The sequence below is a fragment of the Pseudophryne corroboree genome, chromosome 7 (assembly GCF_028390025.1).
Source record: "Pseudophryne corroboree isolate aPseCor3 chromosome 7, aPseCor3.hap2, whole genome shotgun sequence".
NCBI classification, from domain to species: domain Eukaryota; kingdom Metazoa; phylum Chordata; class Amphibia; order Anura; family Myobatrachidae; genus Pseudophryne; species Pseudophryne corroboree.
The window spans coordinates 158,089,184-158,107,658 of NC_086450.1; the positions used below are offsets into that span (position 1 = coordinate 158,089,184).

General features: G+C 48.3%; 1 protein-coding gene across 3 annotated transcripts in view; it reads left to right on the forward strand.

Moving 5' to 3' along the window:
- Nucleotides 1–18,475, forward strand: part of ARHGAP15 (Rho GTPase activating protein 15) — a 1,201,663-nt gene that overhangs the window by 598,752 nt on the left and 584,436 nt on the right. For all 3 annotated transcript variants that reach the window (XM_063933735.1, XM_063933734.1, XM_063933733.1), the window contains exon 8: nt 15,710–15,827. In XM_063933735.1, the coding sequence (XP_063789805.1) occupies nt 15,710–15,827 (118 nt within the window). The remainder of the gene's footprint in view (nt 1–15,709; nt 15,828–18,475) is intronic.

The following is an 18,475-nucleotide window of genomic DNA, read 5'->3' on the forward strand; positions in this document are numbered from 1 at the left end:
GCACATGCTGTTCGCGGCTGCAGCCCACGATGTCGGGACCTATTCAGGTACCCGGAGTCCAAGGGTAAGAATATTGCTTTTATTTTTGTAGCTGGGACGGGAGGAGGAATGTCTCAAGGTACACTTGGTCTGGAAGTGAGGGGGGTGGGGTGGGGGGGGGGTGCATGGCATTGCCTCGAGAGCCCTAGCAGATTAAAGGGGAAAAGCCCTGTAACTCCAGGGCTCCCCTACAAATTGCCCCTATGTATATACAAGAGGGGTGTCCCCCACCCATCGCATCACACTGTAAAGTAGCCCCTGTTTGTATACAAGAGGGCAAGTTGTTGGACCCTCTCACAGCAAAATGTCAATGCTGTCAACCCATTTATGAAGATGGGTCCTGGCACAGTCACAAAAAGATGGAGTGGGCAGTGGGGTGAGCCGAACCCACTGCCAGGAAACAGATCCCAGAGGTAATGGAGGAAGGCAGATGATGCAGGAAGAGCTGCTCAAGAGGCTGTTGTGAACGTGAGTGCGCAGGTGCAGCAGGTCAGTGTACCCATCCAGTGTCTGCCCCTTCTCCAGCTCAGTCTCCCCACCATTACTGATCCCCATCCCAGTGTCTCCCTGCCTTCCCTCCCCAGACAGCCCACTGCACCCATCCCAGTGCCCTCCCACCCAGAACCCTCAGTCCAGTCTAATGGCGGGCTGGCCAAGGGGGCAGAGTGACAGGTGCCCCCTGGACTGTACTATCGCCACAGGACGCAGCCTAGTCCATTGCAAAAGGGCACAGGTGGTCCAGTGTGCGCGGCAGCAGCCACATGGGCTCTCTTACTGTGTGTCCTACAGGGCTACGGAAGCCCTGTAGGACACAATTAAAAGATACGCAATCTGTGATACGGCTGTGCGCTGCTGCGCATAGCGGCCATATCACACGAGGGGACTGTTTGCTGTGGCTCTGTGTACCGAACAGCAAGTGGCGGGGGGCGGTGGCAGCAGGATTGAGGTACTGACTGTGCTCAGTATATTAGTGACACAGCCACCGTCCTGCTAGCGGCCTTGTCACCCTGACCCACCCTTCACAGATTACATAGGTGACCATGCCCACATTGGTCATTAATACGCCCCCAGCAGGGTTAGGGGTAGTGTGTGTGGGAAACGGGTGCAGGGTAGTGGGTAGTGTTTGCAAGGATTGGGTGCAGGGTTAGGGGTAGTGGGTGCAGGGTTAAGGGTAGTGTGTGCAGGGAGCGGGTGCAGGATTAGGGGTAGTGTGTGCAGGGAGCAGGTGCAGGGTAGGCAGTGGTGTAGTGTGTGCGGGGAGCGGGTGCAGGGTTAGCGGTAGTACAGTGTGTGCGAGGAGCGGGTGCAGGGTTAACGGTAGTACAGTGTGTGCGGGGACGGGGTGTAGGGTTAGCGGTGGTATAGTGTCTGCGGGTGTAAGATTAGCGGTAGTATAGTGTGTGCTGGTGTAGGTTTAGCGGTAGTATAGTGGGTGCAGGGTTAGCGGTAGTATAGTGTGTGCAGGGAGCGGGTGTAGGGTTAGTGGTAGTATAGTGTGTGCGGGGAGCGGGTGCAGGGTTAGGGGTAGTGTGTACGGAGAGCGGGTGCAGGGTTAGCGGTAGTATATTGTGTGCGGGGAGCGGGTGCAGGGTTAGCGGTAGTATAGTGTGTGCAGGGAGCGGGTGTAGGGTTAGTGGTAGTATAGTGTGGACGGGGAGCGGGTGCAGGGTTAGCGGTAATATAGTGTGCGTGGGGTGCAGAGGTAGGGTTAGTGGTAGTATAGTGTGTGCGGGGAGCGCGTGTAGGGTTAGCGGTAGTATAGTGTGTGCGGGTGTAGGATTAGCGGTAGTATAGTGGGTGCAGGGTTAGCGGAAGTATAGTGTGTGCGGGGAGCGCGTGTAGGGTTAGCGGTAGTATAGTGTTTGCGGGTGCAGGGTTAGCGGTAGTATAGTGGGTGCAGGGTTAGCGGTAGTATAGTGTGTGCGGGAGCGGGTGTAGGGTTAGTGGTAGTATAGTGTGTGCGGGGAGCGGGTGCAGGGTTAGCGGTAGTATAGTGTGTGCAGGGAGCGGGTGTAGGGTTAGTATAGTGTGTACGGGGAGCGGGTGCAGGGTTAGCGGTAATATAGTGTTCGCGGGGTGCAGAGGTAGGGTTAGCGGTAGTATAGTGTGTGCGGGGAGCGCGTGTAGGGTTAGCGGTAGTATAGCGTGTGCGGGTGTAAGATTAGCGGTAGTATAGTGTGTGCGGGTGTAGGATTAGCGGTAGTATAGTGGGTGCAGGGTTAGCGGTAGTATAGTGTGTGCGGTGAGCGGGTGCAGGGTTAGCAGTAGTATATTGTGTGCGAGGATCGGGTGTAGGGTTAACGGTAGTATAGTGTGTGCGGGTGCTGGGTTAGGGGTAGTATAGTGTGTATGGGGAGCGGGTGCAGGGTTAGCGGTAGTATAGTGTGCACGGGGAGCGGGTGCAGGGTTAGGGGTAGTGTAGTGTGTACGGGGAGCTGGTGCAGGATTAGGGGTAGAGTAGTGTGTACGGGGAGCGGGTGCAGGGTTAGGGGTAGTATAGTGTGTACGGGGAGCGGGTGCAGGATTAGGGGTAGTGTAGTGTGTACGAGGAGCGGGTGCAGGGTTAGGGGTAGTGTGTACGGGGAGCAGGGTTAGGGGTAGTGTAGTGTGTACGGGGAGCGGGTGCAGGGTTAGGGGTAGTGTGTACGGGGAGCAGGGTTAGGGGTAGTGTAGTGTGTACGGGGAGCGGGTGCAGGATTAGGGGTAGTGTAGTGTGTACGGGGAGCAGGGTTAGGGGTAGTGTAGTGTGTACGGGGAGTGGGTGCAGGGTTAGGGGTAGTATAGTGTGTACGGGGAGCGGGTGCAGGGTTAGGGGTAGTGTAGTGTGTACGGGGAGCAGGGTTATGGGTAGTGTAGTGTGTACGGGGAGCGGGTGCAGGGTTAGGGGTAGTGTAGTGTGTACGGGGAGCGGGTGCAGGGTTAGGGGTAGTGTAGTGTGTACGGGGTGCAGGGTTAGGGGTAGTGTAGTGTGTACGGGGAGCGGTTGCAGGGTTAGGGGTAGTGTGTACGGGGAGCGGGTGCAGGGTTAGGGGTAGTGTAGTGTGTACTGGGAGCAGGGTTAGGGGTAGTGTGTACGCGGAGCGGGTGCAGGGTTAGGGGTAGTGTAGTGTGTATGGGGAGCAGGTGCAGGGTTAGGGGTAGTGTAGTGTGTACGGGGAGCGGGTGCAGGGTTAGGGGTAGTGTAGTGTGTACGGGGAGCGGGTGCAGGGTTAGGGGTAGAGTAGTGTGTACGGGGAGCGGGTGCAGGGTTAGGGGTAGTGTAGTGTGTACGGGGTGCAGGGTTAGGGGTAGTGTAGTGTGTACGGGGAGCGGGTGCAGGGTTAGGGGTAGTGTAGTGTGTACGGGGAGCGGGTGCAGGGTTAGGGGTAGTGTAGTGTGTACGGGGTGCAGGGTTAGGGGTAGTGTAGTGTGTACGGGGAGCGGTTGCAGGGTTAGGGGTAGTGTGTACGGGGAGCGGGTGCAGGGTTAGGGGTAGTGTAGTGTGTACTGGGAGCAGGGTTAGGGGTAGTGTGTACGCGGAGCGGGTGCAGGGTTAGGGGTAGTGTAGTGTGTATGGGGAGCAGGTGCAGGGTTAGGGGTAGTGTAGTGTGTACGGGGAGCGGGTGCAGGGTTAGGGGTAGTGTAGTGTGTACGGGGAGCGGGTGCAGGGTTAGGGGTAGAGTAGTGTGTACGGGGAGCGGGTGCAGGGTTAGGGGTAGTGTAGTGTGTACTGGGAGCAGGGTTAGGGGTAGTGTAGTGTGTACGGGGAGCAGGTGCAGGGTTAGGGGTAGTGTAGTGTGTGCGGGGAGCGGGTGTGACTAATTAAGTACTTATGAAGCTATTTGGAAACTTCAAATTATATTCTGTCTGTTGTTTTGTTTTTTGTTTCCTGGTTTCTCTATAGCATTTTTTTTTTTTTTTTTTACATGGTAGTGGCATGTTAAAACAAACTGAAAATGCATATTAGAAAAAATAATAGCAATAGATGCTCATTAATGAGTTTAGTCATAGAATGTTCTGGGGAAAAAATTCCCATGTGGATTGGACTGCCTTCACTAGCAGGTCTAACGATGGTGTGATGGATAGCATTACTGCCTTACAGCACTAAGGTCATGGGTTTGATTCCCACCATGGCCCTAACTGCGTGGGGTTTGTATATTCTCCCCATACTTGCGTGGGTTTCCTCCCACAATCCAAATACCGTATATACTGGTAGGTTAGCTTGCAGCACAAAAATAAACCATAGTTAGGTAGGTGGGTAGCTATGCCCTCCATGGTGCTAGCCACACCACACCCCCATATCGGTAGTCACACCCCCACCATGCTGGTCACACCCCCTGCAGCAGCGCACAATAGGCCCTTCATAAATTACAGCTCCAGGCCCATGAGGACCTTAATCTGACACTGGCTACAAGTATAGATTTGTGCTGATGGAGAGTTAAACATATTGGGGGTCATTCAGAGTTGTTCGCTCGCAAGCTGCTTTTAGCAGCTTTGCACACGCTAAGCCGCCGCCTACTGGGAGTGAATCTTAGCTTATCAAAATTGCGAACGAAAGATTAGCAGAATTGCGAATAGACACTTCTTAGTAGTTTCTGAGTAGCTCCAGACTTACTCGGCATCTGCGATCAGTTCAGTCAGTTTCGTTCCTGGTTTGACGTCACAAACACACCCAGCGTTCGCCCAGACATTCCTCCGTTTCTCCAGCCACTCCCGCGTTTTTCCCAGAAACGGTAGCGTTTTTTCGCACACACCCATAAAACGGCCAGTTTCCGCCCAGAAACACCCACTTCCTGTCAATCACATTACGATCACCAGAACGAAGAAAAAACCTCGTAATGCCGTGAGTAAAAAACCTAACTGCATAGCAAATTTACTTGGCGCAGTCGCACTGCGGACATTGCGCATGCGCATTAGCGACTAATCGCTCCGTTGCGAGAAAAAAATAATGAGCGAACAACTCGGAATGACCCCCATTGTGTGCATGGAACTAAATAGTTATACTGTTTTTGCCCATATCATGATTTGTAGGAATCTCTGCGATGGGACTGCCTTCACTTTGGGTGTTTGGTTTCATAGCCATTGTGAAGCACTTTGGTTTTAGAGTCAGGACTCACTGGATTATTTTATGGTTCAATACAAAAAGAGAAATAGAACACAGACACAGTTTTGGAAAGAAAACAATGTCCCAAAAATGTATAAATTCTGTAACAGTTTCTATTTCTTTGTTAATTGTTGGTAAGTATAGATGTTCCAATTCTTTACTCTGGGTATGTCCTGAAAGGAAGAATACAGCAACCAAGATTACAGGATTCCTCTTAGACAGAAATTATCGTGACACTGTGTTTATTAATTTTTGGGACATTGTTTTCTTTCCAAAACTGCGCCTGTATTCTATTTTTCTTTTTGTATTGTACTATGAGAGAGAGAAGTGTGTCTCTGAAATAGAACGGGGCAGCGTTTTTAGGCGCAAGTGATTTACCATGTGACCACTGCTTATTTTATGGTTCAAGTTTGCATAGACAAGACGGAAGGGCAGATACAGTGGTATCTTATTATCCAGTATGTTACAGGTAACAGTATAATACAGAATAACATGGAGTAGTATATGTAACAATCACCAGATCAATCACCAATTCCTTACACAGGAGCTGTTTAATAAAAGAGAGGGCCCATGCAGAACTGGCCCTAGGCATAGGCAAACTAGGCCAATGCCTATGGCATTTGTTATGCCTAGGGCACAAGCAGCTCCTGCTGATTAAAATGATATGCGGCATGCCTATCTGCTTGTGCAAATAAGATGCATTTTCATCAAAAAAAGGCACCCGACATTAGCAGAGCTGCCAGCAGGCTCACACCAGGCATCTCCTGCTGCATGGCACATTGAGGCAAGATGTATAAGGACACATCTGTATCCAAGGAGAGGCAGAGGTCACAGTGTTAGTGGCCGTGTGAGTGCTCTGTGTGAGCGCTCTGTGTGTGTGTGTGTGTGTGTGTGTGTGTGTGTGTGTGTGTGTGTGTGAGTTGGTTGTGCAATAGTGTTCGTCATATGTGTAAGGGGCATTATGCGTGTCATGTGTATAAATGCATTACTAATGTGCGGCAAATGTGTAAGAGGCACTATGTGTGTCATTATGTATAAGGGCATTAATAATGTGTGACATATGTGTAAGGGGCACTATGTGTGTCATTATGTGTATAAGGGCATTAATAATGTGTGGCATATGTGTAAGGGACATTACTGTATGTGTGTCATTATGTGTATAAGGGCATTAATAATGTGTGGCATATGTGTAAGGGACATTATGTGTATAAGGGCATTAATAAAGGTTGGTATAATGTGTAAGGCACATTATGTTTATAAGGACATTAATAATGTGTGTCATGTGTAAGGGGCATTACTGTGTGGTATTATGTGTATAAATGCATTACTAATGTGTGGCATTATGTGTATAAGATGCTCTACTGTGTGGCGTAACATATAGAAAAGGCACTACTATGTGGTCTAATGTGAATAAAGGGGTGTGGTATGGAAGGACGACAGTAACTAGGTCGACAGTGTGTAGGTTGACCACTATTGGTTGACAGTAACTAGGTCGACAGGGTCTCTAGGTCGACATGGTATAGGTCGACAGGTCAAAAGGTCAACATGAGTTTTTAATGCTTTTTTGGTGTCATTTTCTCCGTACAGTGACCGTTAACCCCAATTAGTGCACAGTGTACCCTCGCATGGCTCGCTTTGCTCGACATGCTTTGGGCAGGTTACTATTCCTAATCGTAGTCCAAGTGGAATGTTAAGTATGAAAAAGTTCAAAAAAAAGAAGGAAAATTGTGAAAAACTCATGTTGACCTTTTGTCCTGTCGACCTAGAACATGTCGACCTAGAGACCCTGTCGACCAATAGTGGTCGACCTAGTTACTGTCAACCTAGAGACCGGATCCCGAATAAAGAGCAATATGGTGTGGTGTAATGTGAATAAGGAGCAATTCAGTGTGATGTTATGTGAATAAGGGGCACTACTGTGAGGAGTAACGTATATAAGGTAAAGTGGACACTATTGCATGATAAATTGTAAATAAAGTTGCAGTACTGTGTGGCGTAATTTTAATTTTGGGGTACTATTGTGTGGCCATGCCCCTTGCCAGCACAAACACACACCTTTTTGGGCTGTGAGATGAATGTGTGCACTATTCCTATTTAAAATATAGGTCATATTAACACCAAAATAAGGACTGCTATAGGTGAGGGGTGATGGTGCTGGGAAAGGGGTGCAGGGTCAGAGGTGGAACTAGCAATGGTGCTAGGGGGCACCAGCCAAAATCTTGCCTAGGGCATCATATTGGTTAGGGCCAGCTCTGGGCCCATGTGCAAGCTCCGTGCAATAGGCTCTGGCTTTGTGCCATTGTCTATTGTACATGCGCAGGTCACCAGAAACATGGCACCTGTGCCTTATTCCCGGGGACATCTCTACTGCACATGCACAAATCATCAGAAAAATGGCTGCTGCAGCTTTGTAACCAGCACCGGGCCGACGGAGCAGTAAGTATAATTATCTCTCTATACTTAGTCTTCTAGAGAATGTCCCAGTACAACCAAGGTATACTTACTCAGTCACAATCGAATATACTGTATAACCAGAGCCATAGACAGCAAGCTTGGGCCCAGTAATGCAGGGGGTGTGCCCTAATCACGGAGGTGTGTTCATCCCCTTTAACAAAAAAAAAATATGAATAAAGTATCATTTATGCAGCTATGCAGGTGGCACTGTGGGAGCCTCAGCCAGGGACAGATTCAGGAATGGATGGGATCAGTGCAACCACCACCCCTGCAGGCAGAGGGACTGCTGCACTGTGCGGAAGCAGCCTTCCTGTACCCACCGCAGCCCAGCACAGCACACAGCAACAAGTGCGGGGCTGGGAAGAGTACGAAAGGGAAGACGCTCATACCCGGGCCCCTGCCGGGCCCCTCCAACACGCCCTGGCCTGGGTAATTACTACCTGCCTCCCCCCCTCAGTGCGACTGTATATAACTGAAATGTGTATGACTCTGCATCACCTGTAGCTGAGTTTGCCGAGTACCAGGGCATGCTCAGTGTAAAAAAAGCAAGATTCTTTCCCGTAAATAAACTTGCATTCAAGTCTGCCTCAGCCCCATTATGTCTAGTTCTTTGGCATAATGAATGGTCAAAAGAAACATAAAAGGTAGCCACACGTGGTATGATACCATCATTTATATAATTTACCTTCATACACTATGCCTGTGTGTGGCTAGCACAAATATATCATGGCTGTTTTAATGGCCACTTCAGGCAGCAAAGTACTTCCATCCCTGCAAAAGTATCCAAACATCAGGATAAAGTGATTCCATAGGGGTGATGTATCCAGCAGTGAGAAGTGGAAATGTTGCCCATGGCTACCACTAAACTTTGTGCAGTCTCTTCCTGTCAATCTTCGTGCGTTCGCCGCTGCGAACGCTTTCTTCGCTACGCTGTTCAGACCCAATAGCATGGCTGCAAAAAACTGCAGCGTGTGATTGGGTCTGAATGACCCCCACAGTTCCATGCAATGGATTTTGGGGGTAATTCAGACCTGGTCGCACACAGGCTATTTTGTGCACTGCTGCGACCAGGTAATCACCGCCCACAGGGGAAGGGGGCTTTGCTGTGCAGGGCTGCAAATGCTTGTGCAGAGAGCTGCACAAACAAAAAGTTTGTGCAGTCTCTGCACAGCTCAGGACTTACTCACCCGCTGCAATGATCCTTCCTGGAGCGGACGTCAGGATCCCTCCCTGGAAACGGATGGGCACGCCTACGTTTTCTTCGACACTCCCAGAAAACAGTGAGTTGACACCCTCAGACGGCCTCTTCCTGGCAATCTTCTTGTGTTCGCTGCTGCAAACGCTTTCTTCGCTGTTTCCGTTGCTGCCCGTCGCCAGCCAGCGACGTGCCTGCGCATTGCGGCCCCCATGCATGTGCTGTTCAGACCTGATCGCTCGGCTGCAAAAAACTGCAGCGTGCGATCGGGTCTGAATGACCCAAAATGACTTCATTCAGCAAAATAGCAGATGCTGCATGACTGCTAAATGTCTCAAAGTTGTCTTTTTTATTTTATTTACTATGCATTTGATCATGTAGAACACAGGGAAATGCATCTGAAGTGGTATTTCTCTTACGTCCTAGAGGATGCTGGGGACTCCGTAAGTACCATGGGGTATAGACGGGCTCCGCAGGAGACATGGGCACTCTAAAGACTTTAGGATAGAATGGGTGTGCACTGGCTCCTCCCTCTATGCCCCTCCTCCAGACCTCAGTTATATCCTGTGCCCAGAGGCGACTGGATGCACTGCAGGTGAGCTCTCCTGAGTTTCTCTGAAAAAGACTTTTGTTAGGTTTTTTATTTTCAGGGAGCACTGCTGGCAACAGGCTCCCTGCATCGTGGGACTGAGGGGAGAGAAGCAGACCTACTTAAATAATAGGCTCTGCTTCTTAGGCTACTGGACAGCATTAGCTCCAGAGGGAGTCGGAACGCAGGTCTCACCCTCGCCGTTCATCCTGGAGCCGTGCCGCCGTCCTCCTCACAGAGCCGGAAGATAGAAGCCGGGTGAGTATGAGAAGAAAGAAGACTTCAAAGGCGGCAGAAGACTTCATGATCTTCACTGAGGTAATGCGCAGCGGTAACGCTGCGCGCCATTGCTCCCACACAGTTCACACACAGCAGGCACTGTACGGGTGCAGAGCGCAGGGGGGGCGCCCTGGGCAGCATTATTAACCTCAAGGGACACTGTCATAGAAAGTAGATACTGCGGAGGCAGTATATTAATAAACCCCCGCCAGTTTAAATAATTTGAGCGAGACTGAAGCCCGCCGGTGAGGGGGCGGAGCTTGATCCCTCAGCACTAACCAGCGCCATTTTCTCCACAGCACACTGCAGACGCTGGCTCACCGGACTCTCCCCTGCTGAACACGGTGACAGAGGGCAAAAAAAGAGGGGGGGGGCACTTGTAAGGCGCAGTGAGTGTATAGATATATCTATATAATTATATAAAAGCGCTGTTTTTCTGGGAATTTGTTTCCAGTGTCATTAGCGCTGGGTGTGTGCTGGCATACTCTCTCTCTGTCTCTCCAAAGGGCCTTATTGGGGGAACTGTCTCCATAAAAATACAATCCCTGTGTGTGTGGGTGTCGGTACGCGTGTGTCGGCATGTCTGAAGCGGAAGGCTCATCTAGGGAGGAGGTGGAGCAGATAATTGTGGTGTCTCCGTCGGCAATGCCGACACCTGATTGGTTGGACATATGGAATGTTTTAAATGCAAATGTGGCTTTGTTACATAAGAGATTAGACAAAGCAGAGTCCAGGGATAATACAGGGAGTCAATCCATGGCTTTGACGGTGTCACAGGGCCCTTCAGGGTCTCAAAAACGTCCCCTATCCCAAATAGCAGACACTGATACCGACACGGATTCTGACTCCAGTGTCGACTACGATGATGCAAGGTTACACCCAAGGGTGGCCAAAAGTATTCATTATATGATTATTGCAATAAAAGATGTTTTGCATATCACAGATGATTCCTCTGTCCCCGACACGAGGGTACACATGTTTAAGGAAAAGAAACCTGAGGTAACATTTCCCCCATCTCATGACCTGAATGCATTATTTGAAAAATCTTGGGAAACTCCAGACAAAAAACTGCAGATTCCCAAAAGAATTCTTATGGCGTATCCTTTCCCTGCACAGGACAGGGTAAGGTGGGAATCCTCGCCCAGGGTGGACAAGGCTTTGACGTGCTTATCCAAGAAGGTGGCGCTACCGTCTCCAGACACGGCAGCCCTCAAGGATCCTGCTGATCGCAGACAGGAAACAACTTTAAAATCAATTTATACACATACGGGTGCTTTGCTCAGACCAGCAATAGCATCGGCTTGGGTTTGTAGTGCGGTAGCAGCTTGGACAGACACCTTGTCAGCTGATATTGATACCCTAGATAGGGATACCATTTTGTTGACCTTAGGTCACATCAAAGACGCAGTCTTATATATGAGAGACGCTCAGAGAGACTTCGGGCTACTAGGTTCCAGGGCCAACGCCATGGCTATCTCAGCTAGGCGAGCACTGTGGACCCACCAATGGACGGGTGATGCCGACTCATATGGAAGTTTTACCTTACAAGGGTGAGGTTTTATTTGGGGAAGGTCTCGCGGACCTGGTTTCCACAGCTACCGTGGGTAAATCTACTTTTTTGCCTTATGTTCCCCCACAGCAAAAGAAAACACCACAGTATCAGATGCAGTCCTTTCGGTCGCATAAGTCCAGAAGAGGTCGGGGCTCTTCCTTCCTTGCCAGAGGTAAGGGTAGAGGGAAAAGAATGCCTGCTGCGGCCAGTTCCCAGGAACAGAAGTCCTCCCGGCTTCTACTAAATCCACCGCATGACACTGGGGCTCCACTGAGGGAGTCCGCACCGGTGGGGGCACGTCTTTGACTCTTCAGCCACGTCTGGGGTCAGTCGGATGTGGATCCTTGGGCAATGGAAATAGTATCCCAAGGCTACAAGCTGGAATTCGAAGACGTGCCTCCTCGCCGATTCTTCAAATCGGCTTTACCAGCTTCTCCCCCAGAGAGGGGAGCTGCAATTCAAAAGCTGTGTCAACAGCAAGTGATTATCAAGGTTCCCCTAATAAATCAGGGAAAAGGGTACTATTCGACCCTATTTGTGGTCCTGAAACCGGATGGCTCGGTCAGACCCATACTAAACTTAAAATCCCTGAACCTGTACTTAAAAAGGTTCAAGTTCAAGTTGGAATCACTCAGGGCAGTTATCTCCAGCCTGGAAGGGGGGGGGGGATTTTATAGTGTCACTAGACATAAAGGATGCATACCTTCACTTCCCCATATATCCTCCTCATCAGGCATACCTGAGGTTCGCTGTACAGGACTGTCATTACCAGTTTCAGACGTTGCCGTTTGGGCTTTCCACGGCCCCGAGGGTGTTCACCAAGGTAATGGCGGAAATGATGGTGCTCCTGCGCAGGCAAGGAGTCACAATTATCCCGTACTTGGACGATCTCCTGATAAAAGCGAGATCAAAGGAACAATTGCAGAAAAGCGTGGCGCTCTCCCTGAGAGTACTACAGCAACATGGCTGGATTCTAAATCTACCAAAATCACAGTTGGTTCCAACGACTCGGCTGTCTTTCTTAGGCATGATTCTGGACACAGAACAAAAGAGGAAGCACAGGAACTCCAGAACATGGTCAGAGACCTGTTAAAACCGAAAAGAGTGTCAGTCCATCAATGCACTCGAGTACTGGGGAAAAATGTTGGCGACCTACGAGGCCATCCCCTTCGGCAGGTTTCATGCGAGGACTTTTCAGTGGGACCTTCTGGACAAGTGGTCCGGGTCCCATCTTCAAATACATCAGAAAATAACCCTGTCCCTCAGGGCCAGGGTGTCTCTCCTGTGGTGGCTGCAGAGTGCTCACCTTCTATAGGGTCGCAGGTTCGGCATTCAGGACTGGGTTCTGGTGACCACGGACGCGAGCCTCCGAGGATGGGGAGCAGTCACACAAGGAAGGAATTTTCAGGGACTGTGGTCAAGCCAGGAAGCTTGTCTACACATCCACATACTGGAATTGAGGGCCATATACAAAGGCCTATGACAAGCAGAGAATATTCTTCACGACCTACCGGTTCTGATTCAATCAGACATTGTCACAGCCGTGGCTCATGTAAACCGCCAAGGCGGGACAAGGAGCAGAGTGGCAATGGCAGAAGCCACCAGGATTTTGCGCTGGGCAGAAAATCACGTAAGCGCTCTGTCAGCAGTATTCATTCCGGGAGTGGACAACTGGGAAGCAAACTTCCTCAGCAGACATGATCTCCATCCAGGAGAGTGGAGACTTCATCAAGAAGTTTTTCCAGAGATAACAAGTCTTTGGGGATTTCCTCAAATAGACATGATGGTGTCACGCCTCAACAAGAAGCTTCGGAGGTACTGTGCCAGGTCAAGGGACCCTCAGACAGTAGCGGTGGATGCCCTGGTGACACCATGGGTGTTTCAGTCGGTCTATGTGTTCCCTCCTCTTCCTCTAAAATACTGAGAATCATAAGACAAAAAAAGAGTACAGACAATACTCATTGTTCCAGATTGGCCTCGAAGGGCCTGGTACTCAGATCTTCAGGAACTGCTCACAGAAGATCTCTTCCTCTCAGGGAGGACCTGTTGCAACATGGGCCCTGCGTTTTCCAAGAGTTACCGCGGTTACGTTTGACGGCATGGCGGTTGAACACCGAATCCTTGCTGGGAAGGGTATTCCGGAAGAAGTCATCCCTACTCTGATAAAGGCTAGGAAGGAGGTGACGGCGAAACATTATCACCGTATCTGGAGGAAGTATGTTTCTTGGTGTGAAGCCAAGAATGCTCCTACGGAAGATTTCCACTTGGGCCGTTTTCTCCACTTTCTACAGACAGGAGTGGATATGGGCCTAAAGTTAGGCTCCATTAAGGTACAGATTTCGGCCCTATCTATATTCTTCCAGAAAGAATTGGCTTCTCTCCCAGAAGTCCAGACTTTTGTAAAGGGAGTGCTACACATCCAGCCCCCTTTTGTGCCCCCAGTGGCACCATGGGACCTTAACGTGGTGTTACGGTTCCTAAAATCTCACTTGTTTGAGCCTCTTCAAATGGTTGAATTAAAATTTCTCACTTGGAAGGTGGTCATGTTGTTGGCCTTGGCATCTGCAAGGCGAATGTCCGAATTGGCGGCCTTGTCTCATAAGAGCCCCTATCTCATTTTCCATGTGGATAGAGCAGAGTTGAGGACTCGTCCTCAATTTTTACCTAAGGTGGTGTCATTGTTTCATATGAACCAACCTATTGTGGTGCCTGTGGCTACGGGAGACTTGGAGGATTCCAAATCCCTTGATGTAGTCAGGGCCTTAAAAATTTACGTAGCCAGGACGGCTCGGATTAGGATAACAGAAGCTCTGTTTGTCCTGTATGCAGCCAACAAGGTTGGCGCTCCTGCTTCTAAGCAGACTATTGCGCGCTGGATCTGTAACACGATTCAGCAGGCTCATTCTATGGCTGGATTGCTGGTACCAAATTCGGTAATGCCCATTCCACTAGGAAGGTGGGCTCTTCTTGGGCGGCTGCCCGAGGTGTCTCGGCTTTACAGCTTTGCCGAGCAGCTGCTTGGTCGGGTTCAAACACTTTTGCAAAATTCTACAAGTTTGATACCCTGGCTGATGAGGACCTCATGTTTGCTCAATCGGTGCTGCAGAGTCCTCCACACTCTCCCGCCCGGTTTGGAGCTTTGGTATAATCCCCATGGTCCTTACGGAGTCCCCAGCATCCTCTAGGACGTAAGAGAAAATAAGATTTTAAACCTACCGGTAAATCTTTTTCTCCTAGTCCGTAGAGGATGCTGGGCGCCCGTCCCAGTGTGGACAAAATTCTGCAAGACTTGTATATAGTTATTGCTTACATAAGGGTTATGTTACAGTTAAGATCAGTCGTTGGCTGATACTGTTTTGTTCATACTGTTAAAACTGGTTGCGTATATTCCAGGTTATACGGTGTGGATGGTGTGGGCTGGTATGAATCTTGCCCTTAGATTAACAAAAATCCTTTCCTCGTACTGTCAGTCTCCTCTGGGCACAATTTCTCTAACTGAGGTCTGGAGGAGGGGCATAGAGGTAGGAGCCAGTGCACACCCATTCTATCCTAAAGTCTTTAGAGTGCCCATGTCTCCTGCGGAGCCCGTCTATACCCCCATGGTCCTTACGGAGTCCCCAGCATCCTCTACGGACTAGGAGGAAAAGATTTACCGGTAGGTTTAAAATCTTATTATTGATGTTATATCTCATTGTGTAGGGCAGAATTCATTGTTATCTTAAAACAGATATTTAAGAGGCCAGGCTAATACGCATACTTGTCTGGAGCTGCATTCACAATCTTGGGAATTGTCCTACAATGCTGTGGTTGTTCATTTTAGAGGGACAGTGGTTGAGTCACTGGCGTTTCTATAATGGGTGCAGTGTGTGTGGTGCACACGGGCCCCTGAGTCCAGGGGGGGCCCACACCACACAAACTGCACCCTATTTATTCAATACTCACCCCTCCGGAGTCCCGCACTAACATCACCGGCACTGTTAAAACTCCGGGAAAATGGCGCAGCGGCCGTTTTCACAGAGTTCTGCGCAGGCGCAGTAGATAAATCTCTGGGAAATGGCCGCCGCACCATATTCCCAGAGATCTGCGCGTGCGCAGTAGAGTCTGAGCCCTCTAGTGCCCAGACTCTACAGCCCTCCTGCAGAGAGGAGGGGACCGTACGGAGGAAGCAGCACAAGGACCTCCTCCTCTCTTAAAGTGCCTCTGGGTTGAGTGGTGTCTTTTATGTATATAAACCAATGGAGATGTCCATGCTGAATTACTTTTGTACCTTTGGGTCATTGAAGTCAACCTGTGCCTCTTTCTGGTGATACAAGCAGGGCCTGGGAGGGTTCCAACAACTCTGTTAATGCCAGCACAAGGCTCTCCCTAGATAAAGAGGAGGTCCATGATATGTATGAGTTGGAAGAAGAGCTTAGTGTTTAATAGGAATTTAAAAGGTGGTTAGGTGCGGCTGGTGGCCAGCACAGCTTAAGTAATCAGTCCTGCACTGCACCTACTATTTTACCATTTTTCTTTCAGGGAAAAGGCCAGTTATTTCCTCCCCTGAGTATTAACGTCTGGAAATCTTCCAGTGCTGAGATGTTGCACCATGGAGCTGAGCTTAAAGGAAAAAAAAATGAACAAAGAAAGTCTCTGGGTGTGTATCTTACATCATTCATTTAGGTTTGACTAATGGTTTCTGCATTGTACTGTATGTTACAAGTATCATCATCATCATTATGCGTTTTACATTTTGTAGGTAACTGACTCTGTGATAGATTGTGGCATATGTTGATTACAAGACAGCTCATAACCTTTGGGAGTTCAGACAAAAAGACAAAAAATATGAAGAGTCAGAAAACATAGGGCAGATTTAACAACGAGTGATATTCACGTTATCACTCATTACAAATGATAAAGGGTTCTCCAGCCAATTAGCTCCTGACATTATTTTAAACATGACAGTTACAAGCTGATTCGTTGGAGAAGCCTTTATCATTTGTAACTAGAGATGTGCGCCGATCTCCGTGTTTTGGTTTTGGATCTTTATTAACTTTGTGTTTTGGATCTGTATTTTATTTTATTTATTTTTTAAAATTGATAAAAACTGCTAAAATCACATTATTTGGGCCTTTTTTTGTTCCTACTGTATTTTTCTCCTCCAAAACAGTTATTTCAAGTCATTGCCGGTAAAGGTCTTCCTCATGGAATTTCCAATTTATTTTGATATATATATATCATCTTTTCCACATTTTGATGAAGTATCCCCACTGCATTAATGGTGAATATTAGATGCAGATCTTATACCAGCATAGCCATTATAGCATCAGTGATCTCCTGTATGACTGGTGACAGCTGTCATACTTGCTTCCTCTTGCAAAGGATTGTTTTACAGTCAATTGTTGCTTAAAACTACTAGTAGCCTTCTTAGTCCCCTTCTGGGATGAAGATCCAACCCCAACAGCAGCAGCAGTAGGCTTAGCACTGAAGGATTCTTCTGAGGAAACCTGGATAGGGAGGAGTCACTTAGCATTCCTGGATGCAGGACTATCTCTGATTACTAGTGGGGAAAAGGATGATGAAGGTGTTGACGGTGGAGATTGCAGGTAATGGGATCTATCTGAGAGAAAGGAGCTAGATGATGATGTACTGCTTGTTGTTATTTTCTTAGCATTAGTTCCTGATTTTCCCCCAAACTTTCCATGAACTTGCTGCAAATGATGCAACTGGGAGGAGGTTCCTAGATGGTTAAGGTCCCTACCTCTACTCACTGCGGCTTTACAAGCACTACAGATGGCTAGACAAGTGTTGTCAGGATTTGTGCAAAAATAATTGTACACATTTTAGTTGGATTTTTTTGTCTTATGTGCAGGCATGACAATGGCCTTCTTCTTATCACAAGCAATAACTTCTTCGACTGGTGTCTGACTTAACAAAAACAACATTCTCTTCATCAAATTCTCATTAGCTCATTAGCGCCGTAGTCAGCTACACAAATATCATCCTCATTCTCTTGCACTTCCATGGTAGCATCCTCAATTTCTCTGTCAGCATAATGATTAGTGCTACTCATCCCCATATCTGCAGAGGGTACAGAAATGGTGGAAGGAGGCTTCTCTATGGGTACAGTATAAGAAAGGTCAAGCTCACACATAGCACTCGTGGACACACTTAGACTCTCCTCAGGATTTTGTGATGTTTCTGAACACACAGTTCTACTACCTTAGTGGTTTTCATTTTTTGACTCTGAGTGATGAGAGGCAGAAGAAACTGCCTTACTGACAGCTGCAGAACTACCACTCATAAATAAAGACCAAGGCCTGAGCCTTTCCTTGCCACTCGGTCTGATAAATAGCATGTTGGCAATTTTATGTTTTTCTGCACCAAACTTTCCCTTTATCAGAGGCGTTTTTTTCTTTACCACTGTACATTGTATTTTTTATTTTAGATGCCCTGACTTAAACCCTCTCTGCCCTTGGGCATTGGCTGGTGGCAGCAGCTGCAGTGCTAGAATGTGGTTCCTACTCTTCTCTCAACTAATCGTAATCCATATCAACGGACACAAAGTAATAGTACAAACAATAGAACAATATATTTATTTTTACTAATTTTTGTCTGCAAATGACCACTCACACTGCGGAATATCACAGAACTTATATGCATACAAACAACAACACAGTGGGGTACAGCACACATAATTTGTACAAATTTTTTTAAACACTTTTTTTCTTTTTATTAACTTTTTAAACTTTGTTTACAAATGAAATTGTTGAGTCACACTGCTTATGTGAATGTAGTAAGGATTGGCCTTTAGAGTGACAGTACTTGTTTGTTATGGATACACAGTAGGGTACCACCTGCAGAGTCACAGTACTTGTATGTTATGGATACATAGTGGGGTAAGGCCTGTGGAATCACAGTACTTGTACATTATGGATATACAGTGAGGTATGGCCTGCAGAGTCACAGTACTTGTATGTTATGGATGCACAGTGGGATACTGCCTGCAGAGTCACAATACTTGAATGTTATGGATACACAGTGGGTTATGTCCTGCAGAGTCCACAGTACTTGTATGTTATGAATACACAAGGGGGTATGGCCTGCAGAGTCACAGTACTTGTACATTATGGATACACAGTGGGATATGGCCTGCAGAGTCCACAGTACTTGTACGTTATGAATACATAATGGGATATGGCCTGCGGTGTCACAGTACTTGTACGTTATGGATAAACAGTAGGATACCGCCTGCGGAGTCACAGTACCTGTATGTTCTGGATACATAGTGGGGTACAGCGTGCA